The 26,290-nt window shown below is 37.8% G+C and overlaps 2 protein-coding genes across 4 annotated transcripts; one reads left to right on the plus strand and one right to left on the minus strand.

The window, feature by feature from the left end:
- Nucleotides 1-328: 328 nt before the first annotated feature.
- Nucleotides 329-17,346, plus strand: LOC112573431 (microtubule-associated protein RP/EB family member 3-like). Of its 2 annotated transcripts, none has more exons than XM_025253803.1 (8): nucleotides 329-446; nucleotides 2,082-2,241; nucleotides 3,666-3,704; nucleotides 5,925-6,031; nucleotides 13,622-13,832; nucleotides 14,081-14,202; nucleotides 14,457-14,603; nucleotides 15,508-17,346. In XM_025253803.1, exons 2-8 carry the CDS (start codon nucleotides 2,121-2,123, stop codon nucleotides 15,562-15,564), a joined length of 804 nt encoding a protein of 267 aa, XP_025109588.1. In that variant the 5' UTR covers nucleotides 329-446; nucleotides 2,082-2,120; the 3' UTR covers nucleotides 15,565-17,346. The 2 variants fall into 2 exon arrangements, with proteins under 2 accessions (XP_025109588.1, XP_025109589.1); XM_025253804.1 differs by lacking the exon at nucleotides 5,925-6,031 and adding an exon at nucleotides 11,541-11,647.
- LOC112573429 lies at nucleotides 17,084-24,639 on the minus strand. 2 transcript variants are annotated; one of them, XM_025253799.1, is made up of 5 exons: nucleotides 24,396-24,639; nucleotides 20,809-20,966; nucleotides 20,023-20,272; nucleotides 19,542-19,612; nucleotides 17,084-19,162 (listed from the first exon to the last, which is right to left on the minus strand). In XM_025253799.1, the coding sequence occupies exons 1-5, from the start codon at nucleotides 24,607-24,609 to the stop codon at nucleotides 18,935-18,937; spliced, it is 921 nt and encodes a 306-aa protein (XP_025109584.1). In that variant the 5' UTR covers nucleotides 24,610-24,639; the 3' UTR covers nucleotides 17,084-18,934. The 2 variants fall into 2 exon arrangements, with proteins under 2 accessions (XP_025109584.1, XP_025109585.1); XM_025253800.1 differs by lacking the exon at nucleotides 24,396-24,639 and adding an exon at nucleotides 22,083-24,374.
- Nucleotides 24,640-26,290: the final 1,651 nt, after the last annotated feature.

Here is a 26,290-nt window from a genome sequence, read left to right on the forward strand (position 1 = left end):
ATATTATTAACATAGCCAGATAAAAATCTTTACTGAAAATGTTACCATATACTGACCATGTAAGTATTATTGAATAACGAGAGTACATATCAAGTATTTCTACAGCAATTACAATTTTAATAGAATAAATAAATTTGTTGTTAAAATATCAACTGGAAAAAGAAAATTTTATTTGAGTAGTAAATAATATTATTTTTTCAATTTATTATGCAAGAAAGGTATTTTAGTCACCAGGAAAAATTTTTTACAAGCAAAAGCATCAATTATGTTGTTTTGTAAAAAGGCTTTTTTGATAATTTTTCTTCTCTTTGGTCTATACGATTTCCAGTACATCTTTTATGTCAATGAACAAGGATAGGAAAGTTTCGGTCTAGACTGGACGTGGGAGTTGAGCGGGTACTGTATTGAAAGCGAGTGGAGAGGACATTTCATTGTTTTTCGAACCGGTGAGCTGGAAAAAAAAGCTATCGCCATAAGACCTTATTGCAAAGCAATAATTAAGTCGATAATGTAATTTTCTTTGTACGGTTAACCCCACATTTTTCTTGAGGACTAGACGTTTGATGTCGCGCATTTGACTGCCTAACATGCCGGTAACACGAAATGAATCATTCATGGATATATCTTGATTTCAGCCATCAGGGAATAATTAATATAAGAAGACTGTTGTTTTGCATTGTGAATAAAAGGTAAAAGTCTTTGTTTAAAACTTTGCAAAATGGCTTGCTTGCCTTGTTGGCAGGGAGACAAGAAACCGTTCTATATTATCACGATCAGTTGAGAAACCCATTGACTGACAGCAGTCGTAACCGCCCAAGCTCTTATTCTCAGAGAGCATTGCAATTTTTACATAGGAGTTAAAGTGCCCGTACAGCTGCTACTATGAGAAGTTCCATGACATTCTGAGATGTTGTCCTTAGTTCAAGTACATATGACGTAACAGGTTTATTTTACTTAACAGCAACTTCATGAGGAAGATAAGATTGTTCCATAGTGATCATAGTTACATAGTATATTGCACATAGAAACATAAAATGCTGGTTTTTCAATATTTTAATGATTTTCCTGTGTATACTAAATAGAATAAATGTAAACTTTTCAGGAAATTTCAAGTCTGTTATTTTTAAAATATTGTTAGTTCGAACCCAGTGTTTAACATTGCTTTAATTGTCAGTTTGATTTTTTTTTAATTATTAAATTGTGTATCTGCCTCTGTCAGCCAGTGTTAGTGATAGAAGAATCAGCAGGTAGCAAAGGATTAAACCTATAGGTGTCAGATAGCATAATTGTTATTACCTTTTTAAAATTTTCAATGACATGACTGAATGAAACATTTGTGATTTTATGGTTGGGAGAGACTTATCTATAAAATAAGCTTTATTATGATGATGATGATGTCGATTTGTAATGCACAGGTATCCATTCAGACGAATGCTCATTGCGCACAAAAAAACAAAAGAAGATATATATATATTTACAAACTTAAACATTTAACCCACCCACTTCCCTCAGAAATAAATACATAGCAGATTTAATGGATAAGCAGTAGTTATTCATGAACATCACGATATCCATTATCAAATATTTAGATTCATAATTTCAATGCTGAAATGAATCTTGCCTGATGGCTATGGTATGTTATTGAGTGGTAGGGAGATACTTTAAAAGGTTTACTTAATTAACATTTTAAGAGCAGTAACTAGCAACTACATTTTTCTAGTGAAATCATGATTAATTGATTTTATTTGGGTGGGGTGAGGAAATAGCATAGCTTACACACTAGTAAGAAGTTTTTGTAATATGCCATGAAGAAATGATATGGAACATCAAAACATAATGTAAATAACCACAAGAAGACAAATGATGTTTATTGCACATAAAGGGGGGAAAAAAGTCATCCATAGGTAAGGATTGTTTGCATCATATGTATAGTTACTCCAAAAAATTGTTCACCATTTGGTAATGTTTCTATCATTTTTTAAATTGTGATTTGCATGCATTCATATGTATGGCTTTGATAGGTGCTTATCAGTAATCATTTTCATATTTTGTTTTTATATAAAAGCCATTCTTTCTTATAGATCTAAGAAGTTGTGCAGAGTGCCTGTTTTGTCCCAAACATGGCTGTCAATGTATACAGTACAAGTGCTACATCAGAAAATCTTAGTAGACACGACATTTTGGCTTGGGTCAATGACAGCTTGCAGACAAACTATGGAAAAATTGAAGAGTTGTGCACAGGTACGATTGTTGTCAATGCATGAACTGTTTTATTGTCAGATGTCTGTTGCTGCTGATCACTCTTTTTTTTCTCATATTGATATGGGTGTTGTTGCTTTTAATTTTTACCTTTTAAGTTAGTTTAAGATGACCATCACAAGACATTGACTAAATGATCTAAGTGAAAATGGATTGATGGAAAAATTTTGATGTACTTATGTAATGACAGAACCCATTAATGTTAATGCAGAGAGAGCTGGTATGTGAACAGTTATAATTACTGAGGCATTATTGTCTCCAGAAAGAAGCATTTTAATATTCTGCTTTAGACTCAAGACTATATGTAAAGTAAGAAAACGTTGTATTTTTATTGTATTGTATTTTTGAAGAAAATTGATATTGAAAAGAAAATTACAAAGACCATATATTGTAGGACAAAAAGAAAATGTATTTTTTAACATTGCTTCCTTCAGCAAAGCCAGTTAAAACACACATGATGAGAAAGGGAAAAAATGAAAAGCACCATAGAGCTGAAGCTTACTTCATCAGCCCAGATTAGAAGATGGCTAATAAAAGTGTGCCCCAGTTTGTAGTTTTCTTCTTTAATCCATAAATCTGTAATAAATGGAATACAAGTGACAGATGACAGTTTTATCTGCATGTTATTAAAGCATCCTTGAATGGTCCTCATAACAGGTTTCCGGGTCCTTATTTTCAGTGTGGCCAGACCTGTGTAAACCCATGGTTAGGCACCTTATAAGTACATATTATCATCACTTTATTATTATTATCATTAATATTTTTATTAGAAAAATTTATTTTGTGGAAGTATTTTTATGTTGACACTTGAAATGTATTCTTGTTTTGATCTTCTGTCTATATACCTCTCGCGTTGTCTTCCATATACCAGTATGTTGTATTACATAGAAATGTATTAATAGTCCCACTCACATAAATGGGTAATCTGAAATCCTAAAAGAATATAGGTTGGGGGTCTTAATGCATAAGAAGACATTGCGCAACAAATTGGACCAGAAATTAGATAATTTGCCATTGCCTATAATCTAATATCAGTGACATACTTTAACAAGATTAAAAATATGACATCAGGGATACCACAATAATATCAAAAATATACATCACTGTGCACTTTCTCGTACTACTAATCAAAAAGGTAAACTTTTTATGGCGTGAAACACCCTACATTTTATGAGCGATGGGGAAATAATGATGTACATGTGAACACTAAGTTGCACAACAGCATATTTGTAGATTAAGCTTGTATTGCACTAGCTTCATTTGTCTCAGTTTAAAATCTTATTCCTCTTTTGGCAGCAGTCATGCCTAAAGGATTATCAGTAACTGTCTTATTTAAAATACTGTCTTTGCCCATGATTATTTGTTTGCCTTGTCTAGTTTACAACGGATTATTTTATTGTGCTCAGGTGCTGCATATTGCCAGTTTATGGACATGCTCTTTCCAGGTCAGTTTGGTTTTAAACTATCTTTATTCTCTAGTGTAAGACACAAAGGAGTGATTATTTCAGTATTTTATTATCACTTTTCTTCAATGTCAGTGAGACAAGTTAGTATTTTATTATTCTTTTTCTTCAATGTCAGTGAGACAGTTTTTTTTATATATATAAAAGCATGGATGATGAGTGTGTTTATATGTTTGACTTTAAAAATTAAAAAAAAATTCTGTCTTGCACTTATGAGGCAATAAAGAGAGTACTTATATTATCATTTTCTTTAAAAAAAAAAGTTAGTTTTATTTTTTAAGGTTCCTAGAGAAATAGTAAGGCATTAGAAAATATTTGCAGTCATCTTTGTTGTGTAACTTTGAAATTGAGCGGTAAGGATATTGATATTTAGATTCTGATCACTAGGTAAAACATTTTTTACATAATTTGCATAGAGTTACTGTCCCTTATTTATTTTTTTTTTTTTTTTTTTTTTTTTTTTTTTTTGGCTTACAATGGTGTTTCTTCTTCCAGGTGGAGTTGTTTCTTATTCCTCCCTTGTCTTTGAAAGCATTTACAGGTGCAGTGTGAAACAAAGGCGACTGTAATGGTCATTTTCATGACAGCAGTTTCTTGATGTTTCTGAGTGTGTAGAGGGCATGGATAGATAAGCACCATTAAGGCGTATAGAGAGTATACTGGCAACTTTTGAGCATGAGTGGAAAATCAGGTTTTATGCAATACTTGTTGATCCTTCCATTGGCCAGATTTGTTATTATTATGTTAGAAGTTTCTTTATGTTCTTTCACTTTGCTGAAATAATTACTGCTTTTCAATTTTGTGTGGGTTCAGATTTAATAATACTAATAAGAACTTATAACGCACAGCATCATGACCGAGACAGATCGCATTCTCTGCATAGAACAATAATGATAAATGAAAGATAACAGCCAGTGGAGAGTGAAGTATGTATAGGCACACTGAACAACATAAAGATGAGGTAAAAAAGAGTAAAGCAATGGATAAAGGGATGTAGTTACTGTAAACAATGTGAGATGGAGTCATTACCTGATGGTTAGCATGACACACAGTATTGCAAGGGAGTTAGGAATAGTATTTTAGGGATAGTACTTTGTGAAAAGATATGTTTTCAGAGAGCATTTAAATGTAGCCTGCGAGTTAGTGTGGCAGATGAGATGTGGAAGAGAGTTCCACTGCTTAGAGTACAGAGGGAGAGCATCCGGAGGTATGCAACTGTCTTTGTGGGAGGGAGAGGTAGAATATGGAAGTCTGATGAGGAGTGAAGGTTTCGGGCAGGTATGTGGACGGACAAGATTTCAGTAAAGTAGTATGGGGAGGAGCCTTCAAAGAATCTATAGCTTAGAGTTGAAAGCTTGTAGTCTGTTCTAGCTTTAATTGGTATCCAATGATGAGAGGGAAAAAAATGAATATGTCATACCACTTCTTCATTCTCATTGGATACCAATATGAATATTTGCAAGTCGGGGAAACGAGATGAGCAGCTGAATTCTGGACTTTCTGAAGCTTATCAGTAAGGTAGTGTGGACAGCCAGAGAGAAGAGAATTGCACTAGTCTAGTTTGGACAGAAATGAGTAGATGAGAATTTTGGTGGTCAAGATGGACTGGACAGAGTATGTCGAATGGAGCTTATCTTCTGGGGCTCATAGTGAGCAGAACAACAGATGTGAGAAACATGCTTATCCAAGAGACATGTCAGCAGACATTATGTAACTCAAGTTATGTGTTGAAATAACTAAAGAAACGTCAGTATTGCTTACATAACAAAGACAGACAGTGAAGGATAAACTCTGGCTCTGCTCTTTGAAAAAAAAATTAAAGTTTCTGTTTTTTCCATCATTTAGTTTTAACTTGTTGTACTATAGTCTAATATCAGAAATACAGTCTTGGATGCTTTTGAGTGAACCTTAATTTTCTTCCTCATTTACCTCTTACGTTGAGTATACAGGTGTTTTCAGTTATGGTTAAGGATTAAAAAACTATGAGCATATTTTCTTAGTTTACAGCATTTATGTTTGCAATCAACAGTGTTGTTTTCTTTTTTTAACTTCTGCAGGCAGAGACCAGATGACCACTTTCACTAAAGCACTGTTTTTCTCTCAGCAGTAACCATTGCCAGAAGTGGAGTGAGGGCTCTTTTGTGATAACTGTACATTATGTTGTCAATGGATTTGCACATAAATATTGCATATGACTTTCAGGATGTTTGGCTTTGAAAAAAGTGAAATTCAACACAAAGTTAGAACACGAGTTCATACAGAATTTCAAGATCCTGCAAAATGCATTTGCCAAAATGGCAGTCGACAAGGTGAGCTTTGACATCTTGACACCTCTGCATCACATTCACCTGGTTTGGCTCAAGTACTAACAGTTATCTTGGAACTTTTTTTTTGCATGTCTTTTCTCCTGTACCTTTATGATGAGAAAGATGATATTACTGAAACTCTAAAACAGATACTTTTATTGTGGTTCCTGTTTTCATTACTGGTGAATGCCATCCAAATATAACTTGTTTGGCTAATAGGTCTATCAATATTTGAGTAGGTAAAGCATTAAATGGTTAGTGAGAATGCTTTTTTTCCTCTTTTTATGTTTAGACAGTTCCTCCTCCCCACACCTTCCCATTCACAAAAGTGTAATGAGAAGTTATGAAGGACGTCTTCTTATATATAGCATAAACATAGCTGCATCATTTGGTAGAATTCCTGTTTTCACGTTTTTTGAAAAACTGTTTTGGACTATGGAAAAAAGGGACTTTCTTGAGGGCATTGTTGGGGGTTTTGTATAAAGCTGCAAGTTATTATCCTATTATTGTTGATGCAACAGTTCAGTCTTGGTCTTTTGTGGAATTAGGAACTGGTATGCTTTCAGTGAACTTGATGAATTCGAGCTTCCTCTTCAATAATTGTTCAAGTTTATGGTTGTGTTGTAAGCTTTAATTTTAGCTTGATACTTTAAACTGCTTTTCTTATTATGTACTCAAGGGTTGGTGGTGTGACAGGCTTTTGATAATTCAGTACATGGAATGCTTCATGCTAAGGTTTTTCAGTTTTTCCTGTGACATGTTGCATTTTAGAATGAAATGAGTTAATGGCTGTTTCCTTTCTGCTTTGTATCTGCTTTCTAAAATGCATCTACTTAATCATTCTAGTGGTATCTTGCACGCTTTCGGAGCTGGCTGCCTTGCTGTGATATGGCCTTAGTTGCTGGCTCGGTGCACCAACCTCCCCACCCCCACCCCCCAAAAAAATCCTCCTGCACGCTTAATGGCCCAGTTATGAACTCTAAGAATTGATATCATTATCTTGTGTGAATAAATGTATAATAAAAATAATTTCACAACATGCTTGCCTGTGATAAGCATTGCAAAAAAACAAAAACAACCACTATCTGAAAGCCTATGACAGTACATTGTACAGTTAATGAGAAAAATTAGAACTTTATCCCATTTCAAATAGTCTGTGCTCATATTTACAGGGGCTGCAAGTAAGCAGCAAACAATTTAATGAACAATTGCTGGAGCTATTGCAAGATGTGTAACCAGATGAAGGTTAATTTAATTAGATTTTTATGTGCTGGGAATAGGCCATTATCTAATGCATTTGGAGATTAAATCTGTAATGATTGAAAGATTTTCTTGTCGTTGCCTTGTACTGCTTCTCAGGAATAGTCTTTAGCCTGATATAAAAGCTAAGTCAAAATCTTAAAGTTCCAAAGCAGAGGAACCATGTTACCCCCTTTTTCCATTACTTCCTTTTTTTTTTTTTAGACAAGATATTGCCTACACTATTATCTCCTACTCCCTTTTGGTCATCATGACTTTAGCTGCACATATTTTTAAGATGTGATATTGGAGTTGGGGTTTATTATCACTGGATACTGTTTTCTTCTATTGTTTGAGTTTTTCCAAGTTTGCTTCTGTTGCTTTTAGTCTGCCAGACTTTGGCGCTTGCACAGAGAGGTTGAATTCCTATTGCCTGATGGCACTGGGGTCAGTGAACTGATTTGTTTACCTTATGTGTTACAAAACATATTGAAGGAGTAAAAAAACCTGTTCCTTTCTGCCATCTTTTACTTGTCCCCTAAATTGTTTCCACGGTCATTTTCAGTGGTGGGTAAGGGGAATTTTTAAAACACTTGAGTGAGCGTTAAGCAGGTGACCTATATAAAGAGCATTAATCAAATGACTGAAACCTCCCAAGTGACTGATATTCTTTTAAACACTTTAGCTCAACACACACACACCCTTTCCCCTCATAGAAATCTACAGAATGCACAGCACAGAAACCCATTGCCACCTAATCACTTGGACAGTCTAAAGATACTTAAAAGTTTCTCCTTAGGTACATGTGATCTAAGCCCATACACTTAATGTGTATGTTTTTCTTAAGAGAACAGGCAGAATTGACAAGTCTACAAAACTGAACTGTACAATGAAGACTTAACCTCCAAACATTTGTATGTGTGGACTGTGACATCAGCAATCATCACTTTGACCAAAATTTTGTAAGATCTTAATTAAAGACCAAACTACAGTGTCATATGCAAGAACAGTGATTCTGGAAATGATCAGTATTTATTTAAAAGAGTAGTCTTCGTGTCTGTATAAAAATTTACATTCTTTTCAACCATTAAGCTTAATTTATAGCGCCCATGTTGAGAGGTATAGTTATTGATCTATAGATCTAGAGACAGCATTGTTTTTTTTTTTATTTTATGGGAGAGGGCTTGTTAGGGGAGAGGAGTTGTTGCCTCTTCCCCAGATTAAGACTTTTATGCATTCCTATGCTGACAGAAGCCCCAAAAAGATGGATGGTTGAGAGAGAGAATAATAATAATTTCTATAGCACCTTTCTCCACCATGAGGTGAACTCAAAGTACTTTATACAAAGAACACCACACATACATGATAAATGCTAACAGCATACAGTTGTCAATTCTGGAATCAACAAGGAAGTAGGATGAATTATCCCATGGTGGTGGAGTAAGCTAACATAGCTTTTGTTCTATTGATCTTATCTAGTAGCATCCGAGTAATAGGCATGTCTGTAAAGGGGGCTTGTCCATTGACCAGCTCACAGGCCAAGATGCCCACACTTTAAATGCCAGATTTAGTATTGCATCCAGCCAAATTCTTTTGTTCAAGAATTTCAGGACTGAATCACTGGAGCCAAACAACATCATGTTTGGAGTAGTCATAGGCTGTTCGCAGGTGCCGGTCTCCTATGATTGGGGAGAGAGTTGTGGAGGCCAGTGAGACACATTAAAACATATCTAGCCTTCATGCCTCTGTACGACACCTCTGGTACCCAAGTATTCCAGAGCATACAGTACATCCTGCAAGATATATGTGAGCGCTAGTTCTATACACAAGAGATATGTGACCGCTAGCTCTGGCAGTCCTGCTGTGAAATAGGCAGGTCATGGCATGAACCATAGTGCAGGCATGACTGTCCACAGTTCATGGCAGTGGATGAAGCTACAGTAATGTGGGAGAATAGTCTCACGTAACTGCTTGGTTAATGCAACTTCTTTCTGTACATAAGAGAACTCTTGATATAAGTTTTCTAGATCAATCCGTTTAACAGCCACCTGCAGTCTTATTGGCAAGTGCTGAGCTAAATGCACTGTTGATTGTATATTTGTGACCTTTGCCCATCACAGTACAGGTAGTCCTCGGGTTACGACGGTCTCGAGCTACGTCGTTTCGTGGTTACGACACTCATTCCCACTTACAGTGACAGTGATAACAAAACAACGTAGTGGGCTTATTATTGAGATGGAAAGATTATTGGTGCTTTGGTTGGAAGACCAAAATCAACGCTGTATCCCTGTGAGTTTTATGGTTATTCAGGAGAAGGCTAGGGACTGTTTGAGGCGTTGAAAAGAGAAAAGGGGGAAGGAAGTGAAAGTGAAGAATTTGTGGCGAGTAGGGGGTTGGTTTATGAGGTTTAAGGATCGTGCCAATTTCCATAACATTAAAGTGCAAGGTGAAGCTGCTAGTGCTGATGAGAAAGCAGCAACTGAGTTTCCTAATGCATTGGCTAAGATAATTGAGGAGGGTGGTTACTGTGCTCAACAAGTGTTCAACGTGGATGAGACAGGCTTGTTTTGGAAAAGTCTGCCTAACCTAACACTGTTTATTACTGTTACAGCACTTACAGTACAGTATTTCATTATTAAACGTACTGTACTACAATATTTTACTGTACTTATGTTTATTGATAATTATGTAGGTTGCTGTGTTAGGATAGGTGTTTGGATAGGCTAAGTGTTTGCAGTACTGTACTGTTATTATGGTACAGTACTGTATGAACGTATGATCCGACTTAGTTGAAATTCGGTTTACGACGACGCGTTAAGAACGGATCCCCGTCGTAAGTCGAGGACTACCTGTATATAGCTGATAGGCATAAGCAACACTGTCAAACTGCATGATGACCACTTTTGATGCTGATGACTTGTTAATGTTGAGGGACCTTCATTTTCTGCCAGTGGTGGGGAAGTGATGTCATATGGCTTTCTTGCTAGTGGAGAATAAGACAGTTGAGATTCGCAACAAGCACAATGCTTTGCTACTGATTTGTCTGATGACTTTCATCTCTATTTAGCCTCTTCTCACTCTTGTATCTATAAACTTTACCAGCTACTACTTTTAAAAAAGACATAAAGTACAGTAGTCTAGTCAAAGGCTTCAAAAACAAGTTGGTCTTTATCAGCATCAGTCACTGAGCTTCCTGAACATGCTTGATGTCAGTCAGTGCAGACTGGCCTGTTCTGCTCCAAAAGCTTGCTGTGATAGCTCAACATCAAAACTTTCTGAAGCAGCTGGAGGAAGGTAATCAAAATTCGAAGTCACTGCCGATGTGACTAGAAATAAAATGGCACAGGTTAAGATGAAAAGTGGCGCAGACATAGAAATTCATCCAGGAACATAGCAAAAATCGTAACAAATTTACTGGTGAACATTAGACACAAAACTTCATGCAGATCAATTGGCAAATATGAAAAATGAGGAAAAGCAGTTACCCTCTAGCCAGAGAGAGCCAGACATGATTATTACAGAATTCTGGATGGAACATGAGCTTCTTTCTATGTCTTAAAAGTTATTGCTATTTTTTAAGAAAATGTTTGTCCGCTTCCACATCCTCCAGAAAGATTCATTGACTCAAATAGTATTTTTCATTTTTGTTAACATTGTGTGATTTTCAAGACAGTTTGAAACATCTGGCTCATAGCATTGATGGAATGTGGCAGACGAAGCTGTTTGTAATGCAACACTGAAAAACAAATCTAAACTGGTTTTTTTTTTATATCTCTTTTTGAGTTGCAGGTTGTGTTACTTAAGTCACTCCACATCTTTACTTTCCACCCACCTTTCTTCTTCATCCTGCCTTATTCTTCCTAAAAGTGATCTCAAGTATATTTCTTCACTCCCCTCATTATGTTTTGATAAAATGCTTGTAGCCAAAATTGTAGTTTTTCTTATAGCCAGTGCTAACATTTGAACAGCTTCCTTCTCCACAATAAACTTGTGGATAGCTGGCAAGTGACAGTAAAATGGGTGTTCAAACATTCTTAAGTTGAAAGGGTTTAGGACAAATATTGTTTGGGTGTCAACAGTACTGACTGATTCTTGGAATTTGTCAGCAGGTGTCTCAGTGAGGAGAGTCTACGACAGATTTTTTTGTTTCGCACGTTTTTTTTTTTTAAATTCTTGATGGAGTTTTTTAAAAACAAATGTCACAGTTGTGCCTCTAATGCATTTAGTTCATCCCTCCACATCTGTTTTGTTTTTTCCCCCAACTGTCTTACAGGGTCAGTGGTTTTGAAAAAGGTCAAATTTAACAGCAGGTTAGAGCACGAGTTCATAAACAATTTCAAACAGCTGCAGGCTGGGTTCACTAAAATGGGCATTGACAAGGTGAGTGTCACCTTATTTGTCATAGAGACAGCATGCTCCCTGTTGTCACTGTGGTGTAGATACAATAAATTTGACAAGGTGTAGCTTAGTAGTATTTGCCCACCCAGTTTTTTGTTCTGTTTTGTAAATCTGTTTTTTCAAGTGTTTTGGAGCCATCATATTTATTCGCATTTCAAGATTTTAATGTAATGAAATAAAATGCCAAACATGGACTGTTGAATAATGTCTCACTGTAGGGTGCTTAGGGATGGAGATGTGATATGAGTGAATTGTGTTTAGATTTTAGTTTAAGAAAGCTTTCACTTAGATCAAGTAAACAGCTGTATAAAACATTCAGCAACCAAAATTTAAAACAGTATAGTTTTTAAAACTAAGTTTGAGAATAGAAAAGATTTTCAGATAAGGACCAAGAAGTACTTGTTCCCTGTATCTGCCTGCTTAGGTAAAATCCATTTTGAAAGGTATTCCAACAAATCTGAATCAAGAATATAAATCTGCACCTGATTCTAACTTTGCATGCATGTGAGCAGGGATATTATAATAATAATGGGCTTTGTAAAACACATTTTCCCATGTAGACATGAGCTCAATGCACTGCACATGAGAGACAAACTGACAGTCAACCATACAAAAACATAAGCATGAGAGAAATTTGTGAATGTTTGTAAAATGTAATGTGCATGGCTTGTTAAACTTTACCTTTCTGATGGGGTTTTTTTTCCACTTGCTGGCTTTCTTGATGAGTAACCTTTGTTTTTCATGGAGCATGGTAATATTAATAAGATTTGATTTGCAGTAACTTTGCCTATATCATTTCTGAAGTGCTTGTTAAACCTCTTCCAAACTGTTTGCTTTCTTTCTTTTATAGAACTGCCTTATAAAGTATTACAGTGAATTCAGTCTTGAGGTTTATTCCTTAAACCGAATAAATTATTTTCAGTACCATTTTATCATTTAGTTCCCAAGCCAATATTTTTGTATGAGGAAGAGGAAATGTCTGCTTACATTAACATTGATGAAACCAAATGATTTTTTTATTCAGCAACTCACTGTACCTATCTATGTTCATAGTGATGAAAAGTCAAAATTCATGATTAGCTGTCTTAGTAAATCCATCACCAATTTTTGAACACAATGCTTGGGGAGAGTGAGGATGCAGAATTTATTTGCAGAATGTCCCCAAGTGAAAGTAGTATAGTAATTTAAAAAAATATTAAATTTTAAAAATGCATGCTTGTTTCACAAAATATTTTTTGTAACAAGTGTTTTTTCCTGTATTTTTTAATGGGAAATGGAACAGTATGGAGCTTGTTTTTTATTTTTTTTAATTAGTAGTAGAGATTTCATGCCAATTAAACTTTTTCTCTCCTAAGTTTTGCTATGTTTCTGACCATATTTTTGTGGCTATTTTATGTGAAAAGGCCAAAATCTGATGCAGGAGAATTACCTGATCACATAATAGCTAGACATTTTTAAAGGAGAACATCTACGGCCCCCACTGGTGTTGTGAAAGAAACATTTCCCATGCAATCTACAGTGATACTATGTGTGACAAGAAGAGTCAGAAACACACAAGCTATAAAAATACATCAATGAAAATTGATTTACCATTAGTGTAGTACAAGAATCGGAACAAGCAGATACGAAGAGTTCAACTCCAGCTCCCTCATGTTGAAGCAGTTATGCTTCTTGCTATTGCTGACTTTAACTTGCTGTCGACAGCAAACAGCTTTAGCAGAACAGTGAGGCCAGTGTTGCTGGATGTGCATAAATTCCAGTATGGATGGAATTACATTGTTTTATTAAAGTAATTGATGAAGCATAAGCATCTTTTAGCATAGTTGGAACAAAGCATTCTATATTGAATATTATAGTAAGGGATATTGCATTTGTAAACAATTTTCTTTTAATTCTGGTATCATTCTTGTAAAAATTTCTATTCTCTCTTCTCATTGTATGATATCTCATTACCAGGTGATTCCTGTGGAACGGCTTGTCAAGGGACGATTTCAGGACAATTTTGAATTTGTGCAATGGTTCAAAAAGTTTTTTGATGCAAACTACCAGGGTAATGATGACTATGATCCTCTCAGTGCAAGGGGTGGTGAACCAGTTGGTGCAGCAAAACCAGGAGCACTCAACAAAGTACCTACCAAGCAGGTCCCAGCAGCAACCAAACCAAAAAGTTAGTAATTAGAAAGGATTGTTATTTTGCATCCCGATAGCATAAGGAAGTTGAAAGCTTCCTTGAATTAAAGGTGGGAAAATTATAAACGTGCATATCAGCATAAATTATCTGTCCCATTTGCAGTGGCATATAAAAATATTTACCTAGACAGCAGAAGAGATTTAGGTAAAGGGATAAAAAGTTGGGACTTTGAAGATATATTGCAGCTATAGTCTAATTTTTATTTTAACTTTTTTCTTTTCAAGCACCATTGGTCAAGACTTCCCTTACACGACAGCCAGCTAACAACATGCGATCGCCGCTGTCAAAACCATGCTCCAACCATGCAGGGGGCGAAGGTCCTTTAATAGAAGAGCTAAGGGCAGAGGTTAGAAACAGTGGCCATGCATTAGTGTTTCAAATACCTTCCGAAGGTGGTTTTGTGGTTACAGTTTAGAAATGTCAATGCTTGCTCATACATGCATGCATTTGAATCTGTCTAGATCAAAAGTGAAGCAGTCTTGGAGGTTTGAATATAGGCTTTCCTTTGTCTTTCTAGTCAGCTTTTTACTTTTTTTTATTATTTTATTTGGGTCTGTTTTTCCCTTTAAGTTAAATAATTGATTGTTTTTATGTTGTCAGGTGCGGCTACTCAATGCAGAGAAAGAGGGCTTGGAAAAAGAGCGTGACTTCTATTTTGCTAAACTTCGCGATATTGAAGTCCTCTGTCAGGAGCATGAGAATCAGCCTACAATAAAGAGCATCATGGAAATTCTGTATGCTACAGAGGTTTGTTCAGATAGCTTGTATCATATATATCTACCACTTTGGCTGCTACTCCTTTGTTACGAGGGAACATAAAAGGCTAAAACATTATTTGCTCTTGCTGGTCACATGATGTGCTGTTTGTAGATAGCTGCCTGCTTGAAATTATGGATGTGGAAGAATAAGAATAATGCTGTGGAGGCACAAGGTAATTCATTGTTGCTGTGTGCCTTGTGTGTCACAGAAAATTAATCCACAGAAGAAAGATATTTTTGCTTTCCAGCAAGGAAATAAGAGAAAGGGGTACATTCAGTGATGTTTCATGGCTTTCAAATAACTATACATAGCTGCCTTTGCAGGCTATATTTCCTCGACAAGAAAGGCTCCCCCCACCAACAGAAAAACACCTTTTCTTTGTTGGTCCATTCAAAATGTAATGCAGATCTGTTTGTCTTTACAAGTTTAACAAAAAAGGGCGGGTAGGAAAAGGGTCAAAATTTGTAGTGGCCGTGATGCAAAATGGTGCAACTTTCCTTTTTTTTCAATTTAACGTCATTTGGCTGTGGCTGCAAGATGTAACCTTTCTATGAGTATTTTATGTTATCTTAAAGATATACTCTAGTTGCAGCTCCGATCATGATTTAAATGGAAGGCAAGATTTCATTTTGTGAAGTTGTCATGTAGCAAACAACCACATAGCTTTATCAAAATTTGCTAAAGAGATGTCAGAAAGTAAGAACCACACCTAGTGTGGTCCATAGTGAGGTAATTTGGTCTTTACATCAGGGTTTATTGGATTGTTTGGCATGGTTGTGCACCAGACTCCTTTTAAGTTTCTTTTTTAAAAGCCCACAAAAGTTATTTTGACATTGTTATATCCATTATATATATGTATGCTATGTGTGTATATATATTTCTCGTCTTGCAGGAGGGATTCGCTCCCCCAGCAGATAATGAAGCGGACTTTGAGCAAGAAGAATACTGAGAATAGTGCTTTGTGCACACAAAAAAAGAACAAATCATTTTGCCACCAAACTCAACCACGAAACCACTGCATCCTTGAGGTGCTTTTTCATCTGCGTTCTAGTGATGACATGTTGGGAGGCTGTACTCATCATGGCTTGGGGGAGGGATGTAATATGGGAGGTGGAGGGAGGGTTTCACTTCAGGACACTGCTGTTTTCATGAAGGGATGTGCCAGAAGTTGGCCTTTGCAGATGTGTCAGCAATCCGTTTGTCCTTGCCCCTTCATATGTAGCAGAAGATTGAAAGCTTATGAGGGGTATATGGCTCAGAGGTGCGTGAACTTTACGTGAGATCATATTGCACCATAATTGAGTCATGTTTGCACATATTCTAGCAGGCATGGCATAAAAAAAAGCGACTGGTAATGCCGGCTTACCTGTGCTTGGTTGGGCCCTCAGGCTGTTCCTTTGTGCTTTCTTACCTATCTAATCTGTCACAGTCTTGCTTAGTGTATGCAAATTTTGCTTTCAAAAGAAATTGGGAAGGTCGGGAGGACTACACACATAGCATCTTAAGTGGTAACTATTAATGGGTTTTTAAGCTTGGCCCACTTATCGATTGCCATTCTTAAAGTTAACTTATTTATTCCCCAGAAAATGATCTTTTCCTAATTGCATTTAGGGCAACGGGCTGAAGAAGCTGTGCTCTGGTTTGCCACCTGTGCGCATTGGCCTTGAGTTTTTTGCCCAGTTGTTTTGTGTGCAGTATTTGTCACCTACTCCAACTAGAATCTGAGACTAGTGATCTCTACTAACTGTTCTAATTGTTTGCATTTTATGCCTTCATGGATACCACCTAATTGTCGGAACAATAGTTCACGTAGAATGCTTTATCCTGGGGACAGCTTTTTAATTTGTAATTAATGGTAAAAATATTTCTTTGGATAAAAAGGTGGCTTAAATGTTTAGCCTTCAGTGTCTCTTCTTAAAAGCTATAAGAAATTGCTGATTTGTATGTTATTTAGTTGCAGATATATCTGGTTAACTGTATATAAATGTCAAGGAGAAATAATTACTACTAATGTGAATCAAGATAGATAATCATATAGCTTACTTCAAAAAAATATATGAAGCCACAATGCAAAGTACTTAGTCTTAAAAGTGAGAGCTTGTGTTTTTTATGAATAATTGCTTCTGTGCACTCCACCCTTCTCACATTTTCCATCCATTGTCTCTCATCTTGAAAAAGATGAGACAAAATCTGTGTGTTGAGTCTTATGCTTTGTTGATTCTGTACCGAAAATATTGGTCCATTAACTACCACACCCCCCCACCCCCTGTTTTAACCCTGTCACAACTTTTAGTTGGGAAATATACCAGATACACAATCTAGAGAAACATTAACTTTTTTTTCTTTTATAGGAGCGTTGGAGTGGGGATGGGAGTGGGGGGCTTGGATGAGCTACTTCAAAGAAGTCTTGAAGTAATATTTCCATATTAATATCTAAATCAAAATATGCCTTGAGTGAATGATAGCCCTTTTTTCCTTTGTTTTGATTTTTTCCTCTTCTCTTTCCCATGAAGTAAGAATTCATTCTTACATAGTGTGGTATGCAGGTCTCACTGTGAAAGTCTGTAATGCCTGATTTTAGCCTCGTCATGTGTCCTGTTAATCACCACAACAGATGTATGAATTTTTTTCTGTCTGCCTATTCGATGCGAATAAGACACAAACTGCTACAGTTGCTTTTTGCAATGTTCATGTACTATACAACTTGTTTAATAAATGCAGTAAGATTTTCCATGTGTGTTTGTGTATAACTTCCATCAAATTGGAGGGAGTCACATTTAGCTATATAGAGAGAATCTTTACCTTGTATTTTGGAGTACCTTTCTTTTTTTTCCCCTCCTTAGTCATTTAAGAAAATAAACTTCATTTTTGTAGAATACTACTGTATTTGTCCTTCACCAGGGCACTTTAACCTTCAGACGTGTTGTAAGGACATGGATGTTGGATTTGTTAAAACTAAACAGGTTCATCTTCAAATTGCCCAGCTAACTTCAAATGTTACTACTTCATCCTCACTTGATTAAATTAAGTTCATTGTCCTCCATTTCATTTCGCCATATGCGATGGGAATATTACCATCCTCAGTCCATCCAGAAAAATCACTTTGAGATTCTTTTACAAATAAATGTATGGCACCAACTCAGAAACAATTATTACAGGTGATATAAATTTGTTTCATACTTCTCTCTCAGACTCACTCAGTCTTTTTTGTTTAACTTAAAGGGTGAGATAAGGCTGCAGGGATAAACAACCACTGGCACAGTACTAGATCAGGCTGTCTCCAACTTGTCAGGACGTCCATACCTTCAAAAATAGGAAGGTTTCAAAATTGTATGTATGCCACTTATCTCGAGAAACCTACCATTAAATCACATGCCTGTGGTTTATCTGTACACATCTCCTTGTGGGGGGTTTGTCTAGCCAATTGCAGGGGTTGATAGGGACCCAATACAGTATCTTGGGCCAACATTGGTCCAATGCCTCTAGGTGTAGGCCATCTTGGGTACACAGAACCAGTATGGAAGGTCATCCAAATGGCTGCCAGTGTGGTAAAATATCGGTTCTAAATAGCGAGGTCAGTGACAGCTGGCAGGTAAAATGTTTAGCCAGCCAGACAACTACTGACATTTTGCTTTGTAGATGTAAACACTGCATTGGTCAAGGCTTGATAACATAGCCATGTGTCAAAAAATGCTCAAGCGGTTCCTTTGGATAAAATACGCCACTGCCATCAATCTCCACAGATCAAACCAAGACAGGGCTTAAATTGGACAATTATTTCACCAATATATTGAATCCTGCATTCTCACTAACATCAGTCCAAAATAACTCTTGTTTATATTGGTAAAGAATGGCTAGTAAAAGTTGGATATGACTACCAAGATGGGAGGCATACAGTGGGCCAACATATCACCAGTATTTCACCAATATTAAATCCTGTATAGATAGACCAACTTTACACCAATGTTGGTCCGGTGTAAGTCGACTTTGCATTTCCAATCACGTTCCAATATGACCATCACTATGCTATTGGAGGAAGGTTGTACTCGCCGATCAACGGATGTTGCAGACCTTGCAAACAGCCATCTACTGGACATCTACACAAATTTATGGCAAAAAATATACATTTTGCGCCATAGATGTAGTCTGAATTTGTTGATGAGAAAAAGATCCATTCAGTCTGGCAGTGTTGGTTATCTTTTTCCAGCTTTTGCCAAAGCGGGAATTGTGTGTGATGACAGCGTCACGGTTAACTACTCCTTAGGGTTGCCTGGTACATCCAGGAAAAGGCGTTAACAATCTCCAACCCCTGAATGCTATCAAATGAATACCTCCAGGCCGCTGCCATCATGAAATAGTCCCAACAAAGCCACCTCAATCATATGAGATACATCATCGTTTTCTGGTCTCTGCCAAGTCATTTGGGGACGGACTTTACTGCGGTAGGAAAATCCCAGCGCTGATAACTCATCTGGATAGCGGGCATACAGCTGTAGAAGTATCTCTATGTCTTCTATATGACTGCTCTGCACCACAACGTCTTGGAGCTGGAAACAGAATCACAGGGAACGTTACAAACTCTTTTCGCAAAGGAGTAGTGTATCGAAACTAATACTGCCACTGCTTATAATGAAGTGTCAAATCTATTCTTGCTATATTATTTAGCATGAAGAAAAAACCATAGAACAGTTTATTGTTTAATGACGATTTTATGTTATATATTATTTCCCTTTTTATTTTTTGCGAACAAGATGTAACGGAGCGTTGACATTTTCCGAGTGTCTGCAAACACGACAGTCATTACCTTTTCTGAGATACTAGTTTTCACTGCATGTATCGTGACATCTATAATTTTAACAGCTCCATTGATTTTTAAACATATAACTGCCACGCAGGAGTAGGATTCCATATTTGGAAATGTCTTACCGATGACAGTAGGCGAAGACCATCGTCTGCATCAATTGCTAGCAGCATACGTAACATACCCCAGTCAAGCCCTGGTGGAGATGAAACGCACGTATGAGTGGGTATGACTGATCTCACCCACCGTAGCATACTTCAAACAAGCGGTTAATTAACTAACATTTGAAGGATTGGGAGAGACTATACCACCGCCCTATCTCTCTCACACAGAAAAGTGATTCAAAAGTGCGTGTAACTGTTGCTACACGACGCATGACTATATAGTCTTCTAGCTTTAATTTAAATTAAAAATCCCCCCCCTCTCTCTCTCCGCTATTCCCTAACCCTCCTTACTGTGTAGAGGAGGGTGGGCGTCAAAGTATTGTTTAGACTGATGCTCGTGCATGATATGTTGTTTTTTTTTCAAAAAAAGGCAAGAGTTTTCTCTATGATCTATGCTAAGTATGCCGAGACAGTAATAAAATTTACAGTGCTGTCACCTTACCTAGTAGACTCTGAAGAATGAGTGTGAACCCTTGCAACAGAGGCAAGGTCACATTTGCGGTGACGTTGACCTCGATGAGGTCAAGATCACGATTGCCCTCAGGTTCTGTAAGGTCAAAATGCAAAGACAGCAAAATGTGTTTCCATGCGTCAATCGGGAATATGGACGGTTTCGACCGCATATTAATGAAGAGAGAAGGGTAGCCTGGACAAGTTGAATGATCTTGGACAGCCAGCATGGCCGTGTTCATCTGCAACAGAACAGGAATTTCGTGTAAGTGGTTGAACGAGTTCTTTACGATGACGATAAACGTGAGAAACGGTATTAACATTATATTTTAAAGAAATCCACTTTTTATACTTTATTAGTCTCTTTCTCTGTGTGTGTGTATACACAATCCAAAAAATATACCCATGGTATTTTTGCATATTTTAAAACTATTCTGCAAAAGTGGGTGGTTAGAACTATGGACAGATTTGTTTTGAGAACCCACTGTAATGTGTTGTATTTTGTGTGTCACTATCATTTGTTATATCTCTTAAAGTCACAAAAAAACTGAAAATTTTATCAGTAACATGGTTTAACCTGGTAGGTCACCATTAATTTTTATTTGATAAACCTGCATGTGAATATTACAGGATGTGTGGACCTATCTAGATGTACAATCCCTTATCAGCGTTTTATGGATTATATCTACACTGTAAATGTAAAAACAAAAAGAAGACGGATAGATTTTGCAGGAATGTGTGTGAGAGAGAGAGAGGCCGACAGAACGTGGCGACTCACGGTGTTCATCAGGAACAACAATGCCTGTTTAGCATCGTTGTGTTGGATGTAGATCGACAGAAGTGTCCTTAGATGATGCTGCCATCTGGAAGGCGGTTGTGTATCCTGTAGCAACCTGGTCAGGTACAAATGTGCGTTCTCGAAACCATTCCGACTCGCTGCAAAATACGCCAAGAGCATTCCTTCATGGACGTGTATAGATATAAGTTGAATAGCTGACTTGCTATATTACATGTAGTTTTGAGCATAGACACTAGTGTTAATGGTTTTGAGAAAATGAATGATATTGATGTGGTGAGCTATGATAGTGAATAATTTTCACAGGGCTCAATTATTGCTATTATCATAAACACTGTCGTATTATTGCCCCTAAACAATAGACACACATCAATAATATGGTTGCCCATATGCATGGTGCAATCACTGGTTGTTGCGGTGGATTTTGTTTCGAGAATCAACCGAAGAGGTGGTAATCTACAGTTGACAAGTAATACGGCTGAGATCACCACCCGGTGTACCAGCATTACGTACAATATATCCAAAAGTGTCTCCACTAGCAAGACCTCGTGATTGATTATTGCATGACTTCATTGTACACCCGGCTCTACATTACCCAGTTGCAAACCGTGTCCTCAGATATTTGCTGCTCTGCGAACTGCTAAACTAATGACTGAAAGGTTTTTGAGGACACAGAGACTCAGAGACCTTGCCACCTGTCTAATACGTTGAGGTTGCATACGTAAAAGGTAGGGAAGGGAAAAACAGAGAGTTAAAAATAGTCCTGCACCCGGGGTTAGGACCGACCAGTTCAGCTGTGTTCCTTCGTAATGAGTCACTGAGATAATCGCTCGTGCTAGCATCGATTAATAGGGGTGATTTTTTTTTTATTTAAACAAACAGGGATGTATTTCACGTGAGGAAACTTGACGGCCCTGATATAAAACCGTTATTACCAACACATTTCTATTTACGTTGTAAAACACATTTTATTTCTTCGAGATTCAACAGCGTTTCGCTTTAACAACTAAAAAGCACATTTTCCAAGACCATCTTCTCTTTTCACAAGAATGATTCTGTTTACGAAAATTCAAATTATTAAATGCAGGTGTGTGCAGAACATATTTGACAACATATGACCGTTCGTGAACAGTATAATGGTGATATGATTTAATTCCATTGTATCCTGATGCCAAACAAATAAAAAAAACCAACAAAACAAAACAAAAAAAACAACAAAACATTGCAGACCCGAGGCACATGTGGCTACTACTTACTGTAACTTGCCATTCTTCCTGAAAACAGCAGACGAGTTCAACGATCCCAGGGCATCACTTCTTTTCTCTTCAACATTCGTCGCCAAACATCAAAGATGAATGTTGACCAAACTAATTCCACCAGGCACACACAAACGTATTAGCCTTACAGATGTTCCTGGACATGGGAAGGCGTTGCTAACCGTATTCAAGCTTTACCAACTCGTAGTCCGATGTTTCAAGCTTTACTAACTCGTAGTCCGATGTTTCAAGCTTTACCAACTCGTAGTCCGATGTTTCAATCTTGACCAACTTGTAGTCTGATGTTTCAGGAAAACATGCATTCAGTGAACTTCGACCTCTGACGTAAGCTGGTCCGAGCGCAGAAGGGCTGTGTCAGCTGTAAACCACACACCTCGATCGGTCTTATCGCTCGTTTCTCGCCGCACGTCACACACAGATTAAGGCTTACCTGGAGGTTTTCCTAATAGACGTCAACGAGTCACGAGCACTGGAATTTTTATTTCGTGATAGGGTAAAGGGGAGGGTGTGGCCTGAGGAGCGGAAGAGGGGAGCACGTGAGTCAATCGCGTAATCTTAAGAAAGGATGTTCCTGCTTCAGTCGACGTTATCGCTGACTTTTGACCCTTGCTGCCAATGTACGTACACTTCTGTCTTTCACGCCTGCACCCCATCCACCCCACCTACCCTTAGATGTGTCTACCCGTACAAAAAGCGCTGTCAAAATTTAATCAACCGCGGTTGGCTGTACGTTTCATAACCTTGTCTACTTTTTACACACAAAAATGAGCATGGGTTTTACGGGAGGAACAAAGTAAATAAAAATAATGTAAATCTTCATTACAAACAATCGAAAAAGATCTAAAGACAAGCCACACCCTATCTTTCGAAATGATGTCGAACACAAATTAAGCTGCTAATACTCTTTCTTCTTTCACGTCATCCTGAGGCTATCACAGAAGAATTTAAAACACTTTTAGAAATCATCACCTTCAGATCCCATCGGCAACAATACTGGGGTCAAATAGAAGTTTTTAAAATAAAATTAATTTCCGATTTTGAGCCAGTGGATTCTCGTTTCCTGCTTCCGAACACGAGCAAGCGTCTTTGTGAAAAATGTCGACACACAACTTTACTTGGCAAACTATTTCAGTGACGTGGTTGCCTAACAACAAAGTGCAGTTAAACAGACTCTATTTGCTTTATTAAAAACAAACATGGTGCTAGCTTTTCAGCAAAACTACAGGGCAGTGATACGTATGCTTCTTACAAAATCAAGTAGAGATGGGGTTGTGGTTGTCTGTGATTTCTCTTTCTGTCGGTTGCAAGCTACAGAAAGTTCGAGCATGGCGTTTAAATGATTTTCCGTAAGGTATGGGAATGAATAGTATATTTTGACCAGAAATATGCTTCCTAACGATAAACCTCCACCAATGAACTAATAAGAATAAATGAAAGTTTTTTTTTTTTTTTAGGATGTGCTCACTTTCGTAAGTAGCACGCTCTTTGCGCCGATAACAATAACGAGACATGGACAACATGGACAGCATATGATGGACGGAGGAATAAACAAAAGTACAGAAGATGAATGAAAGACAAATATGGAAAAAGCAAAGAGGAACTAAGTAACACAAAACTGACAACATCGTGATTCTGCAGAGGAAGACGTATAGAAAAGAAGCAATAAGCGGGGAAAAGGATGGGGAGGGAGGACCAGCATTGTGTGCACTGTGTTAAGAGTAATGTTTATGGAAGGCGGGTTTTCGGTGCAGATTGAAGGAGTCAAACTAGCAACGCTCAGATAAAAATAGACCTCTGACACCACTGAAAGGTCATTTTGGGGTGAGATTTTGTTTCCCCATCTGACTTGTTTCTCCTCGGTAAACTCAACACACCTCGCTGAAGCAAGGGACTTTCCGACCCACATCTCGTCAAAGCATTGCATTAGCCGAGCAAACGACAAACTCGTATAGGAGTGACTGACTGCAGTACATGGTACATGCACCTCGTGATGTAAACTGTAAACATCTGTTGAGAGGCCTGCATAGTTTCAAACAGCAAGGTATCACGTTGCGAAAGTCAAAGAATAGCGTCGTGTGAAAGGAAGAGTAGAGAGGTTAGAGCACTGGACTCCGACCCCAGGAGCACGCCGGTTCGATTCTATATGTAGCACAAGCAAATTTCTTTTGGTCTTATCTGTGCAGATAGAAACAACTTTAGAAACAAGTAAAGAGTGACAAAATAGCTTAAATGGTTTGCTCAATTTTGTCCAAAGGACTATGAAACTGCTGGCGCTGAGAATTGGTTACTCACCTAGAAGGCTCATTTGTTCGCCTTGGTCTTTGCAGTACCACCATAAGCCATCTGGAATGCCCGACGATAGTGCTCTTGTCCTGACGAGCTGGACCTTCTGGGACAGTCCATTGGTATCGCGACGTCCAGACCCAGGACCTCTGCAGCCCACTCCAGCCACGAAATCAGTGATGTCCAGAGCACGCGCGTGCTTCGAATGGACAAGAAGACCCATGTCTGTCGTCAGAACAGTACACCACTAAACCGTCGTCCTTTAGGTAGTGTCGTAGTGGCCGTGGAGGGAATTAGAAGCGAATCACCACTCCCTGATTCGGTACAAGATGTAACTGGAATTATGGAGGAAAAAAGCGAGAATGAAGCATCATAGTGACACTAATACTCAACGAAACTAACAGCAATTTTACAGCTCCCATAATCAAGTGAAATGTGCAATATGGAGTTCGTCCTCCACATTTTGTCTTCCCTGCTAAATCAAATACGCATCTCTCTGATTGCAGACCTAAGTGGATTTGTAACCCGTGGTCTTCTGACCCACTCACCACACGGCTACAAGGAGAACTTATGAAGATGCGGAAGAATCTGCACAGAGGTCCCCGGCGTTTGTTATCCATTTTTCCACATAAAAGTCACCATAGATTTCAACGGACAAAACGGGTTCTTCTATTTGTGAAGTGGACTGAACATTTGTGTTGCCCAAACCTGGGGGAATGCAATGTAACCCCTGCAAAGCTGTCAAAGGTCAACTCAGAAATCTCCCACGCCTACCTTTCACCTGCTTTATTAAGTTCTGATTGAAATATTAAGACTTGAAAAAAAAAATCTCCCACCTTGTATATACAAATGCTAGACCAACTGTCCAATAGGTGTCATTAATATGCTAATTGACTCTGAGAGTTTTGGGATGAGACTGTTAAGCATTTCAACCGCTTTTTGCCGAAAGTTATTAGAAATAAACTAAAAAGATTGCAACAAGGGTGATCTCATCATAGTAATTAAATGCTCAAATCGCCTTCCGCAACCAACAATTATAAGGTCGAAGACAGCATACTCAGTGGTCTTGATAAGCAAACACTATTCAAACTGAAACCCTCTATAAATTTGCATAGGTGAACAACAGTCATCGACGAAACAGTTCCTGTGATCTATGGATCTTTAATTCTACTCCTCTGACCAGTCATAAATTTCTTTTTTCCTATGCGCGTCAACATTATATTAATTCTCTCGAGTTCGTCGCACTTCAACCTGCGACAGATCGCCTTTATAGCATCGATCCACACCTGCTTCGAGATCGTTGTCTCTGACCTGCAGGCTGCAGGTAGAGTGATTCAGTGTCCGGTGCAATCTACCCCGTCTCCATGGTTAGCTACCCCCCCCCCCTCACACGACTCAAGCCATTTTTGTTTTTTGAGCTTACACCCGTGACTGCGTCTTCTAATCTTTATTTTCACTCACCTTGTAGTCTAGCTACCCTGAAGATCCAACTGATGGTGGAGAACCGGACGGTCGTTCAGCAAACTCGTTAAAAGGTGGTACGTTATACACGGAAACATGTTCTTGCATATACAACGCTATCGTAGGTATATATGTTCTGCCCCGGGCTTAGAATTCCTTACAAAATCATTGGCATGCTATTGAATATAGCTCGGTGGTGTGTACCCGTATATGCACCCGGAATTACTTACCAAAAATAGAACCAAGTCTCGTGCCTGGATAAAACTAAGAATTGGGGACACGTACCGCTTCCTATGTGCCGATCATGTGATCGTTCTAATCATTCTAGACAAGGAAGCGTGTACGGCCCACCCTTAATTTCTCCTTCCTGCAGACGAGAGACAAAGACTGCATCCCTCCTCCCACATTGCCTCCCAAAAGAGAACATTTTATCAAGACAAATT

The sequence above is a fragment of the Pomacea canaliculata genome, linkage group LG10 (assembly GCF_003073045.1).
Source record: "Pomacea canaliculata isolate SZHN2017 linkage group LG10, ASM307304v1, whole genome shotgun sequence".
Taxonomy (NCBI): Eukaryota; Metazoa; Mollusca; class Gastropoda; order Architaenioglossa; family Ampullariidae; genus Pomacea; species Pomacea canaliculata.

Coding starts and splice junctions, on each gene's coding strand:
- LOC112573431 (XM_025253803.1), top strand. CDS start 2,121: ATGGCTGTCAATGTATACAGTACAAGTGCTACATCAGAAAATCTTAGT. Junction 2,242..3,665: donor AATTGAAGAGTTGTGCACAG/GTACGATTGTTG, acceptor TATTGTGCTCAG/GTGCTGCATATTGCCAGTTT. Junction 14,604..15,507: donor AAATTCTGTATGCTACAGAG/GTTTGTTCAGAT, acceptor CTCGTCTTGCAG/GAGGGATTCGCTCCCCCAGC.
- LOC112573429 (XM_025253799.1), bottom strand. CDS start 24,609: ATGGGTCTTCTTGTCCATTCGAAGCACGCGCGTGCTCTGGACATCACT. Junction 20,273..20,808: donor TGTTGTTCCTGATGAACACC/GTGAGTCGCCAC, acceptor GTTCTGTTGCAG/ATGAACACGGCCATGCTGGC. Junction 19,163..19,541: donor GTCTTCGCCTACTGTCATCG/GTAAGACATTTC, acceptor TTCTGTTTCCAG/CTCCAAGACGTTGTGGTGCA.